The sequence below is a fragment of the Phodopus roborovskii genome, unplaced genomic scaffold (assembly GCF_943737965.1).
Source record: "Phodopus roborovskii unplaced genomic scaffold, PHOROB, whole genome shotgun sequence".
NCBI classification, from domain to species: domain Eukaryota; kingdom Metazoa; phylum Chordata; class Mammalia; order Rodentia; family Cricetidae; genus Phodopus; species Phodopus roborovskii.
In genome coordinates, this window is record NW_026126407.1 from 28,514,239 (window position 1) to 28,529,962 (window position 15,724).

General features: G+C 48.9%; 2 protein-coding genes across 2 annotated transcripts in view; one reads left to right on the forward strand and one right to left on the reverse strand.

Moving 5' to 3' along the window:
* Col23a1 (collagen type XXIII alpha 1 chain) overlaps positions 1-15,724 on the reverse strand; it is a 278,704-nt gene that overhangs the window by 52,431 nt on the left and 210,549 nt on the right. Inside the window, exon 3 of the mRNA XM_051180815.1 lies at positions 5,190-5,234. Coding sequence (XP_051036772.1) covers positions 5,190-5,234 — 45 coding nt within the window. The remainder of the gene's footprint in view (positions 1-5,189; positions 5,235-15,724) is intronic.
* Canx (calnexin) overlaps positions 1-15,724 on the forward strand; it is a 1,018,992-nt gene that overhangs the window by 27,223 nt on the left and 976,045 nt on the right. The gene's annotated exons all lie outside the window — the stretch shown is intronic.

Here is a 15,724-nt window from a genome sequence, read left to right on the forward strand (position 1 = left end):
GGCATGTGATATGTAAGGTTGGGCAGAGGTGGGGTGGATCACCACAGCCCAGCTCTGGCGTTAGACGTGCACAAGGAGATTGAAGGAACAGTCTAGAAATTGTGGTAGTGGCTGTGATGAGGCTTGCCCACAGAACATAATTGATGCTGACTCTGGAGTCTGAACATATATGCACTCACACTCACATGTACACCTACACTCAGGGAACACACACATTCACAAACACACACCACTTGAAAAAAAATTGTTCCTGTATCAACAATTGAATAATTGTCATTATTCTCTAAGTATAACAACAATTTGCATCTCATTTACATTGTCTCAGGCACTTTGAGATGCTCTAATGTATCTGTGAGGATGTGTGTAGGTTATATGCAAATGTAAAGTAATTTTACATAAGGTTCCCTGCTGCCCACCCAGCTCAGGGTCTGGCACGCACACGCACACACACACACACACACACACACACACACACACACACACAGGCACTAAAGAGTCAAGGGCAAGAAGGGCAGCAGCTGCCTGTTGGGCCAGCACCTCTGTTAAACCCTTTACACTTGACTTTGCTATGGAGTTTACCGGCTTGGCACAGCTGCTGAAGGCAGATTCTGCGGTCTGTTGCAAGTGGGTAACTCAAGAGAGATGGCTTGGGAGGGGGCATGGCTTAGGTCATCCAGGGGTCCCTGCTTCGAAAGTGAGGCTGGTTCAGGTCCCCCCAGTGGACCACATGGTGTCCCCACCCCCTGAGCCTGACTCCACAGTGTGTTTTGCTCTCTGACCCTTGGGCAAACAGCTTTCACACATATGTTCTAATCCTCAGAATGTGGGAGAAATTAAATGCGAGCCAGATGACTTGGCCTGAGGAAGTAGGGGGGTTGGTGAGTCTCAGGACCGGCTACAGAGTGCCTGTGGTCTGCCAGGGCTTCCCAATCTGGGAGCCATGCTCACCCACACCTTGGTGGGGGGTAGGAGGGACAGACTGCCTGGGTGGGTGAGCTGCCTGTTTGGTGCTGACAGGTGGGTGGTGGGTCTGGGAGCCCACCCTGTTGTTCATCTGGAGCTTTTGGTTCCTCCAAGGTCAGTCATTTCCCTAATGTCTCCCAAAGGTATGTTGGATCTTCCTGCAGAGTATTTCTGCTACTCTGGCAGGGCCTGGGCCCACACAGTGGAGGTGGTGGCTGTCCTCATGGCCCGAGGGTGCTAGAGTCTCTGTCCTTGTTCCCAGCCCCACAACTGTTACTGTTGTCTTAGACTCTGCTATTTGTCCGCCCAGTTCCTGCTGTCTTTGCTTGAGCAGGCTTTCTGCCTTGCTCACGTGTTAGCTGGTTCCAGTGTGGTGTCACAGCCAGGGTCCAAACCCATAGAAACCAGATCTTTCCCTGCATGAGCTCAGGAACCTTCTGCTACATTTCTCAGTACTCTCTAGGGAAGAGAGTGACCCAAGGGTTTTCAGCGAGTTTGTGTATAGATGGAATAAGGCCGAGGCAAACTCAGAGGCAGTGTGACCTTATGGGGGGGGGGAAGAGGGGTAGGAATTTGTATCTGTGAACGTGGTGAGTACCCATGTCTGCCTTTCTGGACTGAGGAAGATGGTGTGTGCGCACACACATTCATGCATGCACTTGTACAAGCGTGCAGTCGTGTGGTCCACACATCTATGAGAAGCACACAGTATAGCACTAGCCCAGGAGAAACTGAGCACAGGCTGGAATTAGAGCATGTTCTCTTTCACACACATGCAAGTGTGTGCATGATACAAACTGCACACACACACACACACACACACACACACACACACACACACAGACCTCAGGAAAAAGTAAGAACAGCTGTCAGCTTTCCACTGGGTAATTCACATTGAAGAACCCATGACCCCGGGCCTGACTGGACCACAGAGTGAAGATGCTCTTATTTAAATGGTACACTAGAGAGACTTCCATCCTTTTGGTTGAAATGGGAACATCAGGTACAAAAATCTCATCTCTGGAATTCAGCGTCACACAGGCTTGCCTGGGGAGGAGGTTGGCCCAGGCAATTACACCAGACTTTGTGCTGTGTTTCTCAGTGGCAAACTAGCCAGGAGTAGGCGAGAACTCCATTCTATTTGGACCAGATGGACCTGTGACTCTAAAGGGCGGGGAGGATGCTGTCCAGGGAAAGACTTTGATTGGCAGAAACTAAGATACTGGTCCCATGGATGGCAGGGGGTGTTTGTGGTAGGATAACATTCCAGTTAGATCCTGTCCCAGCACTCCAAAAGAGCCTTTCTCCCAGGGGCACAGGAAAAGGCCCGCTTTGCATAATGGAGGGTGACAATGCCAGGGTGTGCATGTATGCGAAACTATCTAGAAATAAACACCAGGACCATCCAAAGTCAACCAGAGAGGGACGTCTGCTCTGTGTGTGCTCTCACTGGCTCTGAAAAACACCTCACATGAGGCTGCAGAGGGGGAGGGGCCGCCTTGTTTAGTGGTTGACCTTAGGCAAGATAGCATTTCCCTCGCAGCCTTGTTTCTTATTCTGCAAAATGGGAGTAAGAACATTTTCTCATCTTGGAGTCCTGCTGAATTCAGTCAGCCTCAGGTGTCATTTCTCAGTCAATATCCATAGTGTCTTAGACACGGGGGCTTTTCATTGTTTATTGGTGTGTGTGTGTGTGTGTGTGTGTGTGTGTGTGTGTGTGTGTGCAAAGCTGGCCAGCCAGTTTCAGGGATCTATCTGTTCATCTCTGTCTCTTCAGCACTGGGATTATAAATGCAGGCCACGATGGTATTTTATGAGGGTGCTGAGGATCAAGTTTGGTTCCTCATGCTTGAGCTGCAAGCTCTTTACTGACTGAGCCTTCTCCCTGCCCCACACTGGGTTTTTGAGGCATGTCATATTTTGTTCTGAAGAAAGTGACAGGGTTTCTCATCTCCTTCCAGAAAGGATGTGGGTGAGTAGACAGAGAAAGACAAGGGAACATTTGCAGGAAGAAGACAAGAACCAAGAGATGGGGCGAGCACTGGGCAGGGCATGCAGTGAGCTACATACGGGGCAGAGCAAAGGGAGCTAGCTCCTAGAGCTCAACACAAACCCCTTCTAGCTTCCAGGAGTCAGGCAACCAGAGAATATAATTCTGGGAGCTTATGGGAGGGCTTCTGTAAAAGGAAAAGAAATCCAAGCTCAGCTCCCAGGAAAAGAGAAGAACATCCATTGGTCCTGTGCTGGATTTGTTGGTCTCAGCCAGCCTGGGGTCCTTTTGTTGGGGAGGGTCACTCTGGCCCCATGTTTCCTCACAGCTGTGCCCTGTCTGTGATGTTGTTTAAGGGACGATTGTGCATTCACTAGCCCATGTATTTACATGCCGGATGCGGGAGGTGGGTGTAGCCCCAGCCACAGGGGTACAGAATGCTGTCTTAGAAGAGCCACCTGAGATCTATTTCAAGGATAAAGGGAAATGAACATACAGTAGAACTTAGGCAGAGAAAAACACATCTGGGCTGGGGAAGGACTTAAAGGCACAGAGGTCACAAGGCCCTGGACAGCCTCGGGGAGGCTTCCTGTGGGGGATAGAGTGGGTGGTGAGATGCTGTCTCCCTGTGATGGGGATGCCTAGGAGATGAGATGGGGTGATGCTGTGTTTAGGGGATGAATGTATCCTCTCTAAAGCCTGAGGGAGGGAGGGAGGCACCATCAGTGGCCTGGGGCATCTGGGGCCACTGGAGTGGGATGCTGTGGGGAGAGAGGGCCAAGGGCAGACTCACTTTAGAGGCAGGTGGGACCAAGGTCAGTCATGTGTATGCAGTGTGTGTGTGGAAACTGGCTGGAGGCAGTCAGAAATATCCAGGGTCCAGAAAGACAAAGACAGTGAGGAATAAGCAGTTCCGTACCCTCTCAGTAATCTATGCATTTTCATGGCACCATTAGCTCCGAGAACACACAACCATGAAGCATTTCCTGAAGCAGCACCAGACATCTAGGGAGAATGAACTCCAACTGCCTATCCATAATCAATCTATCACACTTAAAAATAGAATCCTACAGACCTTAGGCAGCAAATGTGTCATCTGATGCACAGATTTTGCACCAATCTCACCCACAGCTCTGAATGTTTCTCTTATGTACTTAGTTGCCTGAAGCTCATTCAGCTGATCTGAGATTATTAACATCCATCCATAGCACATGTCCTATATTCTCAAGCCAGTATAAATGAACACCAAAGGGGATGTGGGCACATCAGTATTTAAACTGACTTCAAAGTGTGTGCATCCCTCTGTGTGTGTGTGTGTGTGTGTGTGTGTGTGTGTGTGTGTGTGTGTGAGAAGGTATGTACATGTAAGTGTAGTACCCACAAGGGCCAGAAGAGGGCAGACCCTGAAGCTGGAGACAGGTGGTTGTTAGCCACCCAATGTAGGTGTTGGGAATCGAATTTGGGACCTTTTTTAAGAGTAGCAAGTTCCACTGAAGCCATCTCTATAGTTCTTGGATTTTTTCCACCTGGTAGTTGACTAAGAAAAGAAGGAGAGAAGGAGGAAGGAAGAGAGAGGAGGAAAAAAGGAAGAAAACAAGGAAAGAAGTGGAGAAGGAAGGAAGATAAAGGAAGGAAGATTAAGACAGTGACATGTAGCCACGTTGCCGTTAGCAACTTTGGCCAAGATGATGTCATAGGTGTGAGAAGGTGAGGCAGGGGAATAGATGATTCTTAGGGAACAGTGATCAAGATCTGGGGGGAGACGGCAAACTATGAAGGACTCTGCAGTGTAAGTTCATTTCGGAGGCAATGAAGGTCATGGGGGAGTGGTTGTGGGTGCAGGGGAGCCTGGGATTTGCATGGAGGGAGAGGGTGGAAACCTTTGATGGGCCTGGGAAGGAGCTGAGACCTACAGGGGAGCGGTGTCCCGTGACGTCCCGTGGCAGACAGCTGCCAGTCATCCCGGGAGAGCTGTTTCACAGTGGGTAATCAAGAGTTGAGTTTCTAAGGCTGACAGATTCAGGGGGAGGCTGAGGACATACAGGGGCTAGTTTTGGGAATTGTGGATGCCAAGAAGCCAAGAAAAGGAGATATGAGGCATGGCAGCCCAGAGGTGGCAGCTGACACTTAAGAAGGAAGATGTGGCCCAGGACCGGGAAGTAGGTGGTTGGCACCTCCAGAGGGTCTGTGGTGTGTGTCTCAGCTAAGGCTTAGGAATTAAGAAAACTCCACTCACCAGGGTCGCCTCTTCGTCCAGGCTTGCCACGCCGTCCAGGGGGACCTAGACAGGAAAACAAGGATGGATTCATTGAGAAGGAAAGCCAATGTATATTATATGCACATGGCCTCTGGCTGATGGCTCCCAACCAGTGGCGGAGCTGGCTGAGCCCACTGGTCCATACCCGCAGTGCACCCTGCCTGAGACGAGTGGAAGGAGACCCCTCTCCCTTCTGCCACTCCCTGCCTTTGATCTTCCAGGCCATCCTGCACAATCTTCACCAACTCTGCTATCCATTTACTCATCCCTAGGTCCTCTCCAAACTTCAGACTTGGAACAAACACAAGGCTGAAGGCGAGAGTTTTCTCACAAAAGCCCCCAAAAATGCATGGCAGCGTTCCGTAAAATGAAACAAGACCCACAAGGTAAAAACCAATACTGCCACGGTCATGATATTCCAGGTTAAATTTGGCAATCACAGGCACCATGATGCCCCTTTAACTTCTTTCCACAGCCCCCGGGGGCAGCTCAGTATGGGCCACAGCATTGCTAGACACATTCTTTGATGATGCAGGGTTCCTGCCTCATCACATGTTTAAGCCTTTCAAGTTATGTTGCCCTCTACCCTTGTCAGTCACAGGCCAGCCTTGTGCCCTGAATCTGAGGTCCTCAAATTGGGTTGTGTGTAACAATGGGGTCTGAGGCGCTTGCAGAACACACTGTAAACATCACTTGTGTCCCTTTGCACTGAACTCTGCCTCCTTGTCCACTTCTAAGTTTGATTGCTCCACACAGACAGAAAGTTACATATATTTGGTGATGAATTAATTCTTCTATCTCTTTCTCTCTCTTCAAGGTTTCTCTATGTAACCACCCTGTCCTGGAACTCACTCTGTAGACCAGGCTGGCCTTGAACTCACAGAGATCCACCTGCCTCTGCTTCCCCAATGCTGGAATCAAAGGCGTGTGCCACCACTGCCTGGCTTCTTTTCCTTCTTCTCTTCTCTTCTCTTCTCTTCTCTTCTCTTCTCTTCTCTTCTCTTCTCTTCTCTTCTCCTCTCCTCTTCTCCCTTCCTTCCTTCCTTCCTTCCTTCCTTCCTTCCTTCCTTCCTTCCTTCCTTCCTTCCTTCCTTCCTTCCTTCCTTTCTTGCTGAGCTATGTACCTTTAATTCCAGCACTCTAGAGGCAGAGGTAGCGAATCTCTGTGAGGACCAGGCTGATCTGCTCTACATAGTGAGAGTTTGTCTTGAAAAAACCAACCTGAAACAAAATCAAAACCAAAATTTTTTATTTATGTGTATGTATGTGTCTGTCTGAGTATATGCACATATGTGTGCAAGAACTCACAGAGGCCAGGAGAGGGCATCGGATCCCCTGGAGCCTGGGGCTATAGGCAGTTGTAAGCAGCCTGATGTGGGCACTGTAGCTGAATTCTGATCCTCCACAAGGGCAGTAAGTCCTTTTGACTGCCGAGCCATGTCTCCAGCCCCTTGGCTGAATTTTGCAAATGGCATTTGGCCTACTTAGGGTTACTATTGCTGTGATGAAACACCATGACCAAAAGCATGTTGGGGAGGAAAGGGTTTATTAGGTTTACACTTCCACATCACTGCTCATCATCTAAGGAAAAGGAAGTCATGACAGGAACTCAAACAGGGCAGGAACATGGAGGCAGGAGCTGATGTAGAGGACACAGAGGGTACTTACTGGCTTGCTCCTTATGGCTTGCTCAGCCTGTTTTTTTTTTTTTTTTTTTTTTTTTTTTAATAGAACCCAGGACCTGCCAGACCAGGTGACACCATCCACAATGGCCTGGGCTCTCTCCCACCAATCACTAATTAAGAAAATGCCCAAGTCTGTCTGTGGTGGCACCTGCTTTTAAACTCAGCAATTGAGAGGCAGAGGCAGGTGGATCTCTGTGAGTTTAAAGTCAGCCTGGTCTACAGAGTGAGCTCAAGGACAGCCAGAGCTACACAGAGAAAGCTTGTCTGGAGCCCTAACCCCTAAAAAGAAATAAAATGTCCCATAGGCTTTCCCATAGGCCAGTCTTATGGAGGTATTTTCTCAGCTGAGTCCCTCCTCTCCGATGACTCTATTCCTGTCAAGCACAGCATTATTTTTTTTTTTTTTAGTATGTTCTCTCTTCTACCTTTTTTTCCTATTAATTAATTTTCCCATCTCAGTTTCCATCCTTTCTTTCCTCCCTCTCCCTCCACTCACCCCTCTTCCCATCTGCTCCACGGAGAGGGTAAGGCCTCCCATAGGAAGTCTACTTAGTCTGTCCCATCATCTAGTTAAGGCAGGACTAAGGTACCTCTCCACCCCCACACCCCTGTGTCTAGCTGGGCAAGGTATCTGTCCTTATAGAATGGGCTCCACTAAGCAAAATGTATCTGTTTGCTTTGCCTGCTCACTGCATGGTAGGTTCCATGCTGGGGCTGGGGGGCCACTGAGAGACAGGATGTGACTGCCTTCCAAGGCATTGCCCTTTCTGCAAAGTCAGCCTCAAAATCCCTCAAGAATTCTCAGAACTACCAGGGGTAGATGCAGGGCCTGGCCATTAATCAAGTCTAGGCTAGGCAGAGCAGATCATGGTAAAATTAGAATTGTGTATGTGATGGTTAATACCTCGACTGTCAACTTGACAGGATCTAGAGTCACTTAGGAGTTAAAACATTGAGCATGCCCGAGGGAGTTTCTAGACTGAGTTGACTGAGGTGGGAAGCCCCTCCCTAACCCTGTGTGACCCCATCCATCCCATGGGCTGGGATTCCAAACTGCAGAGGGAGAAAGCGAGCTGAATGCCAGCATTCACCTCTCTGTTTCCTGACCGCAGATGCAATGACCAGCCACCTCACATTCCAGTTGCCATGTCTTTATGTCATGATTGCACCCCCCAAAGCACCCGTCCTTCCTTGAGTTGCTTCTGTCAGGCATTTGAACCCAACGATGAAGAAAGTAATCAACACAACCTGCTTCCCTTTCCTTCTGCCTGACTGAGCAGCTGCTTGTGGTACACCTGGACTGAGGAATCAGTACAGCTCAGAGAAGTAGCCCCGCCCTGGCTCAGAGGTGCTTCTGGCTCCTGTGAGGGGATGCTCTGAATCAGGAGGAGAGAAGGATTCTGAGAGACAAGGAGAGAGGGGTGTTCTTCATGGGAAGGGCTCCACAGGGCCATGTTGGATAATGAAACCTTTGCAGTAGGTAAGGAAAATACATTTCTTCATAGCCTTGTAGGCTGAGGGTTTTAGGTCAGAATAGCCCAGGGAAACTTAAAGACTGAAGACACACAGGGCTGAGGCTGTTGCTCAGTTGGTAGAGTGCTTGCCTAGCATGCATGAAGTCCTGGGCTTGATCCATGGCCCTGCATAAACCAGGCATGGTGGCCAAGGCCTATAATCTAGCATGTGGGAAGAAGATGCAGGAGGATTAGGAGTTCAGAGTCACCCATGGCCACATCAAGTTTGAGGTCAGCCTGGGCTACATGAGACTCTGCTTGAGAGACAGAAACAGAGAGAGAGAGAGAGAGAGAGAGAGAGAGAGAGAGAGAGAGAGAGAGAGAGAGAAAAGCCATAAAATGAGGCAAATGTACTCTGTCCCATAGCTCTGTATTTAGGATAGAAACTTCTATCAAAGACATAGATCCTGGTCTTCAGGACACAGGCTTTGAGGTCGGTGTTTGTGTTGAAATTCCAGACAAGCCATGTTAATGTGTTTCTCTGGAAAGGCCCTAAGTCCACTATAACAAATGATTACTTGCACCTGTATGGAATTTGAAGCTTTTGGGATGTGTCTAGGCCGATGCCAGTGGCATCTGCCCTTGAGTGTGTGGCCAACTGCCTCCTTGACATCTCCACGTGTGTCTCACCATCTCAGGTCACGTATAATCTTTATCTCCTTCCTGTGCCCTGTGTGTAGCTTCCAGCATCTGAGAACCTTGTGAACCAGACATACAGAATAACTAAGCCTTGGTGTTTGGTGGCGACTCAGCATCCTCGGTGGCCTTATATCCTCTGTGGATGTATCTATTCTTATGGAGAGAGAGAATGGGGATTGGAACCCCATCAGCATGGATGGAGCCAGGAAGACACAATTTTTTCCCACAGAGCCTTGGGGGCTCTTGCCAGGCCACTGAAGGCTGGCTATGGGGCAAAGGAAAGGAGGCCCAAGTGGAAAATAAAGCAAGCTATGTCCAGACCCTAATGGCATTTTGATGGTCACTGCTAGGCACAAGTATAAAATTCCCTAAGTCTAAGTTAACTGAGGCCAGACTTGCTTTTGTTGAGGTGGAAGAAGAAATGGATTTGTCTGGGTGGTTCTTCTGGGTGGCATGGTTCAGCAGCATGCCCAATAGAGAGTGGTGCAGCAGAGTAGGCAGCTTACCAGGCAGGGTGGGATGCCCTGCATTCAGGGGCCTTTGTGCAAAGCTCCCTGTAGGCCCAGGCTGGATGTCACTAAGCACGCAGGGCCCATGGGGATGAAGCCTGCCACCTTGGCTGCCACTCATAGATGAAAGGGCCTAAGTGGAGAAGAAGGGGGCTGCTTGTGAACCCACTCCAGGGCTGGTCACAACTTTGTTCTGGAGGCTTCTTTGAGATTCACTCATGTGATCAACAGGTCTACCCTTTATTCTAAAATTCATATGTAAACACTCAACTTTAATGGAGGCAGCATGAACCCAAACCCTCGCCTCCCAGTTGCTTTCCTCACCAGAGTAAAGGCATCACCAGTACCCAGGAAGCTGACTGGATAGATGGTACCTCAGAATCCTCTTGTTGCCTCCTTCCTCCCCTCCTCCCAACATAGACTGCATCTTCATTTCTCTCTCTGACTCCCCCTTCTCCCACACACCCTTTCTGCTCTGCCTCCTACCAGTCTCTCATACAGCTCTGTGTCTCCAGTTCCCAGCCTAGGGTGGGACCAGGGGATGTTGGTTGAGGGAAGGTCGAAGAGAGGCATAATGGGTAAAGATGCTTTAGCCTCTTATTTCCTCCCATTTATTCTCTTCATATAACTGTTAGTCAGGCATGTCCAACATTTTGACACTGCAATGCAATGTTGTCATTTATGAAGTTTATGCTCAATATACACCCACTCAAATCACACCCCCAATTGCTCTCCCCCCAATTTCAATGCTTTAAGTTTATGATCTTGCGTGGTGTCATGTTCAGAGTTATCCTGGGCCACAGGCATCCTGCAGACCTTAGGTTGGACAGGCCTGGCAATTCAACAAGCTCCAGGTCTTAAATCAGACACAAGACCATCTAGTTTGGTAAGGGCAGGTGGCTGAGGAGGGGAGTGATTTCTGCCCTTGTTTCTCCTCCACTGCAGGAAGATGGGTGAGACAGCCACACCTGGCCATGAGGTCATCATGTAAATGTATTCTGCTTCCCCCAGTCACATAGAGACCCAACAGCTGTCAATTGTGGGCAGATGCCAGGTCCAGGTGCTGGTCATGTTCTCAAGTATAGTCTTTGTTTGTTTTGGGCTGGAGCTCAGGACTCCATACAAACTAAGACAAGTGTTTTACTGTTGAACCTCAACTCTAGTTCCTAACCCTTATCTTGAGTATAGAAGAGCAAGGCTAACCCCATGGGAAGCAGAGTTCTCTTCCATGTCCTCATCCTTGCCCATCTGTAAACCTGGGCATCAGCAGGCAAGAGCTGAGTACTCCAAAGCTATTGTGCAGTCTAGGGGTGGCATTGCTTTATGCAATCCTGAGGTTTCTGGTGTGACACATGTCATCCAGGGCCCCACATCAAGGCTGAATAATTTAGGATGCCTGTGGCCACATTAACTGGCTCCAGGAGTTCAAGAGTAGACACAATGGAAATTTTTAAGATAGGATCTCATGATAGCCCAGGCTGTCCTGGAACTTGCTATATAGTTAAAGGTGACCTTGAACTTTTTTCTCTCTACAGATGGGGCTGAGACTCAGAGACTCCCCCCGAAATGGTCCCAGACACAACAGCCAAACAGCCAGAAGGTAGAACAACTTCCTTCCTGTTTAAGGCTGAGTCACATCCCATTCTCTGGGGTGAGTAAGCATGTGTAGCCTATATCAGAAGGAGGTGGTTCTGACACATGCTACAACATGGACAAGCCTTGGGGACATTATGCTGTGGGAAACAAGGCTGTCACAAAAGAATAAAAATTAAAAGATCTGGGGAGATGCCTCAGTTGGTAAAATGCTTGCCATGCAAGCATGAGGATCTGAGTCAGGTTATCAGAACATATGTAAAAAGCCAGGTGTGTTGGTGACTCAGAAACCACAGAAAGAGCTAGGTGGTGATGTGCTAGTTATTATCCCAGGCCAGGGGAGGTGGAGACAGGTGGATCCTTGGGGCTTTCTTGCCAGCCAGCCTAATTGGTGAGATGCAGGTCATTGAGGACCTGTCTCAAAAGGTAAGGAGTCCTGGTGGTAATGCTCTATTGCTGAAGATAACACTTAAATTATCAAACATATAAAAATGTCTAACTAGAAACTTCACTTTTATTGACTAGTGTTCACGATTTTGGAAAGTACTCTGCACACTACTGGAGGAGAAAGGCAATCATAACGTCACCAAACTACAAACACTGTGATCTACAACAGTGACCAGTGACCTGCCTGCAGGGTATGTTGGTGCGATAATGACACACATGTTATGGGAGTCACCAAAGGCCCACTCCATGAGATGGAGCCTGTACATGACACTGCCAACGTGGCCAAGAATCTGAGACTGGCTAGGTCATGGGCCCAAGGGAAAACCTACTACTATTATTCTGCTAAAGGAACGCAGCACTAAAATGAATCCTAATGGCACATTGCTATGCCTAGAGATTACTGTCTCATCAGTCCTTATCAGAGAAGGCTCTTCTTGCAGAAGATGGGAACTAACTTAGAGACCTTCAACTAGACAATGTGTAGAGAATGAGAGACTTTGGAGCACTCGGACCTAAATGGGTGTCTTCATTAAAACCCTTCCCTCAGCTCAGAAATTGATGCAGACAAGGAGGCAGAAAGACTGCAGAGTCACAGGTGGTGAAAAACTCCAAGGTACAACAGAGATGATGGCATCTGTGAACTTGCAGAGACTGTGGCAGCACACACAAGGCCTGTACAGGTTCAAGCCAGATAGGAGTCTCCTGACTCAGAGGGGGAAGTGGACAGGGAGGTCCCTGATTTGAGCTTCTAAGATCAGGTCATTAGAGACATGGCCTTAGCTGGACATGGTACACACCTTCAATCATCACTCAGGAGGCATAAGCAGGTGGATTTCTATGAGTTCAAAGCCAGCCTTGTCTTTATAGTAAGTTCCAGGACAGCCAACACTCCATAGTGATGACCTGCTCCTCAAACTTAAAACTAAAAATAAAACAAAACAAAAAACCCAAACAGAATCCCCAAAACAAAAACCCCAAACTAATCAGTACCCCCCCCCAATCCCAGTCCTCAATCATTATTTTCTGAGCCTCAGGCTAGACTAGCTGTAAACGCCTTTCCAGCCATGGACATCTCTTTTCTGCTAGGTTTGGGCTTGGCCTAACAGTGCCCTGCTCCTTGGAGAGACGGAGCAGGTATATGGTGGTGGGAACCCCTGAGGTGTCAATGGCGACCTCCATGGTCTTCCTAGAGAGGCTTGCTTGCTGGCAGATCAGCAGACTAGCTTAGTTTCAGCCAGCACCATGGGCAATAGTGCCATCTGGGAATTGAAGTCTCAGCTTCTTCTGCAGAACAAGTTGTTTCCAAAGCTTTTAGGTCTCTGTACTCATTTCCCACCATCCGCCACACCCTCCTGTTTGCTGGAAAATCTCTAAGGAGTTTGGGAAACAGATGCCACAGGGTCCTGGGGTTTTAAGCCACAGCCTCATCATGTCTGTCTGGAACTAGGGATGTTGTCCAGGCTGGTGACAGATCCTAACCACCCTAGTGGCTAGATTGGAGATCTCACTTGGACATTGTGCTGTTTAGTAATAAATGAAATCAGAAGGGGCTAGGTGGGTGGCTGACCTCTGACTTTATGTTTACAAAAGACCTTAAATGTGGACAAAGATACTTTCTCCAAAGGAAAGGATGGGACCAGGCAGCCCCAGCAGTCCGATAGTATTCAGTACAAACAAGATGAAGCTGGGATCACTCACAAAATGTTAACTTGGCACCAATCTTAATCCTGTGATATTAACTCATGAACACCTCACGCCAAACCCATGAGAAAGGCTGTTATTCATCAATGTCCATTTCACAGACAGATAAATGGAGGCACACAGAGATGAACAGCTATGTGTAATGTGATGAACCATGATGACTGGACCATGAGTCTGTACTTCCAGCCACTGCCTGGCTCCCTCCTACCAGAGAGATGTTTGTTACGGGGAAATGCTCCAAATAGCCCATGTGCCATATAACCACATCTTGACATTTGTTATTTATTTATTTTTAAAGATGCCAGAAACCACACAAAAAGCAAGTAGCCCAGGGATGGCTTTCAGGCTGATGGACTGAATATCTCATTAGGAGACCACACGCCATGGGCGGTGCTGAGACCTGGACAGACCCCAGGCCCTTGGGGCATACCTTCCCGAAGCCGTCCCAAATGCCTGTCATTTTGTGGGCTGAGTCTTGCAATTCCAGACACATTATTTACAATGGTGACACACAAGTCTTGCTTCATAGAGACCCTAGAGCCATCAGGAGACCCCAGAGTCCTGGAGGAGGAGCATGCCCAGTGAGTTTAGGGTGGGGAGGCTTGCGGTTCACTTCATGCTGAGCCTGGACAGCCTTCATTTACAGATAAGGAAATGGAGGCCCAAAGGCAAGGTTCTGTGCCCAAGTGTCAGGGCTAGTTAGGAGTAGGGGTCTAGCCTGCACTACCCTTGCTTTCTTAAGCTCCTCCTTTTCAGGGAGACTGACTTATGCTACACTCATAAGCAAAGAATGGAATATCCCATCTAGAGAGCACAGCCAAAGGGTTTGGAAGGGACTGGGAGGGTGCAGCCCAGTTGTTAGAGTGCTTGTCCGGCATACACAAAGCTCTGGGTTTGATTGCAAGCACCACATAAACCAGGCATAGTGGGGCATGCCTGTAATCTCAGCATTGAGGAGGTGGAGGTAGGAAGATTGGAAGTTCAAGACCATTCACAGATACACAGTAAGCGTGGGGCCAGCCAGGGCTATGTGAGACCCTATCTCAAAAGAAAGTGAGGAAGGAAATGGCGTGAGGGAAAGGGACACTTGGGTGGCATCCAGAGTTCTATGGTATGATTGGGTAAGGGCTTTTGATCTCAGAGGTGCATGGGGCACCTGAGAGGGACACAGACATTGTTCTGGTGGAAGCCCCCAGCTCTCTGGGTTGACAGCAGGGACCCTCAATGTCTCTCCTCTTTGATTGATTGATGGTGGTCAGGTTGGTGTCTCACACAGGGATAGTCAAGTGCGATTGACAACCTTGTGCTCAGCTCAACAGTGGGGGAGCTGGGGTTCCTAAAAAGCGTTGAGGATTAATATTGAAGAAGATATGTGTCATAAATGGGGGCCTGCCTTTCCTGTCCCCATTTTCCTTATACCTCCCTCCTTGGTTTTGGTGTGGGCCCCTGAACCCTGGCCTTCCGGACGTCGACAGCTGTAAGACAGACATCTTCAAGTCTCATTGATTCCGGGTCTCAGCCAGCACAAAATGCAACAGGACACCTGGCAGCAGGCTGCTCTCAGAGCTCCTCCCTTCTCCTTGGGCTCAAGCAGCTGCAGAGAGGCCGAAGAGCTTCAGAGTGACCTGAGAGTCCGTGAACCTTTCCTCCCACAGGGCTCAAGGCCGTGAGAACTGGATTGGGAGGGTTGGGGGTCAGGGTTCCAACTGGAAGGAGTGGGTAAGGAGAACTCAGAGAGGAGAGGTCAGTGCCTTTGGCTCTCAGAGAGAAAGGCTGAATCAGGTCCATATGAACGTCCAAGGGCCTGGGTCCAGGCAAAGGGAGATGATGTCAGATGCTGAGGCTACCTGGACACTTTCATGTTGGTGTGAGTGGCAGGTGCTCGTGGGTTTGGGATCATGGCTCTTGATATATTTGTGGAAGCACAGGGAGCCCCCTCCCCCAAGGGTCCATGGTCCCAATGGGATCCATTTCCTGTCGGAAAACAGGCTCCAGAGAGGCGCACATAAACCAGCACACCCCAAAGATGCCAAATTCCTCAACTCTTCATTCACCCTGAAGCTGTAATCACTGACACATGGGCTCCTGCTCTCCTCTGAACCTAACGAAGGCCAGGATTTATTGCTGTCAGAGAATGGAAGGTTTTTATTTTTATTTTATTATTATTTTTTTTAATAACTTAAAAGTCCAGGACATTCCTATGATCTTTGACTTTCACGAGAATTCCTCACAAGCTCCCACCGTGTTTTGCTCTGATGGTTCTAAGAAGGGGCAGGTGGTGCACACAGCTTGAGGCATCATGGTAGGTGTGGACTCAGGAAAGGACAGTTGGGAAGAAACTGACCACTCCGCATGCACAACCTGCTTCCAGGCCACCTGGTGCTAGACTTGGGGCTCCTGGCTCTTTGGGTCATACAGCTCTCCAG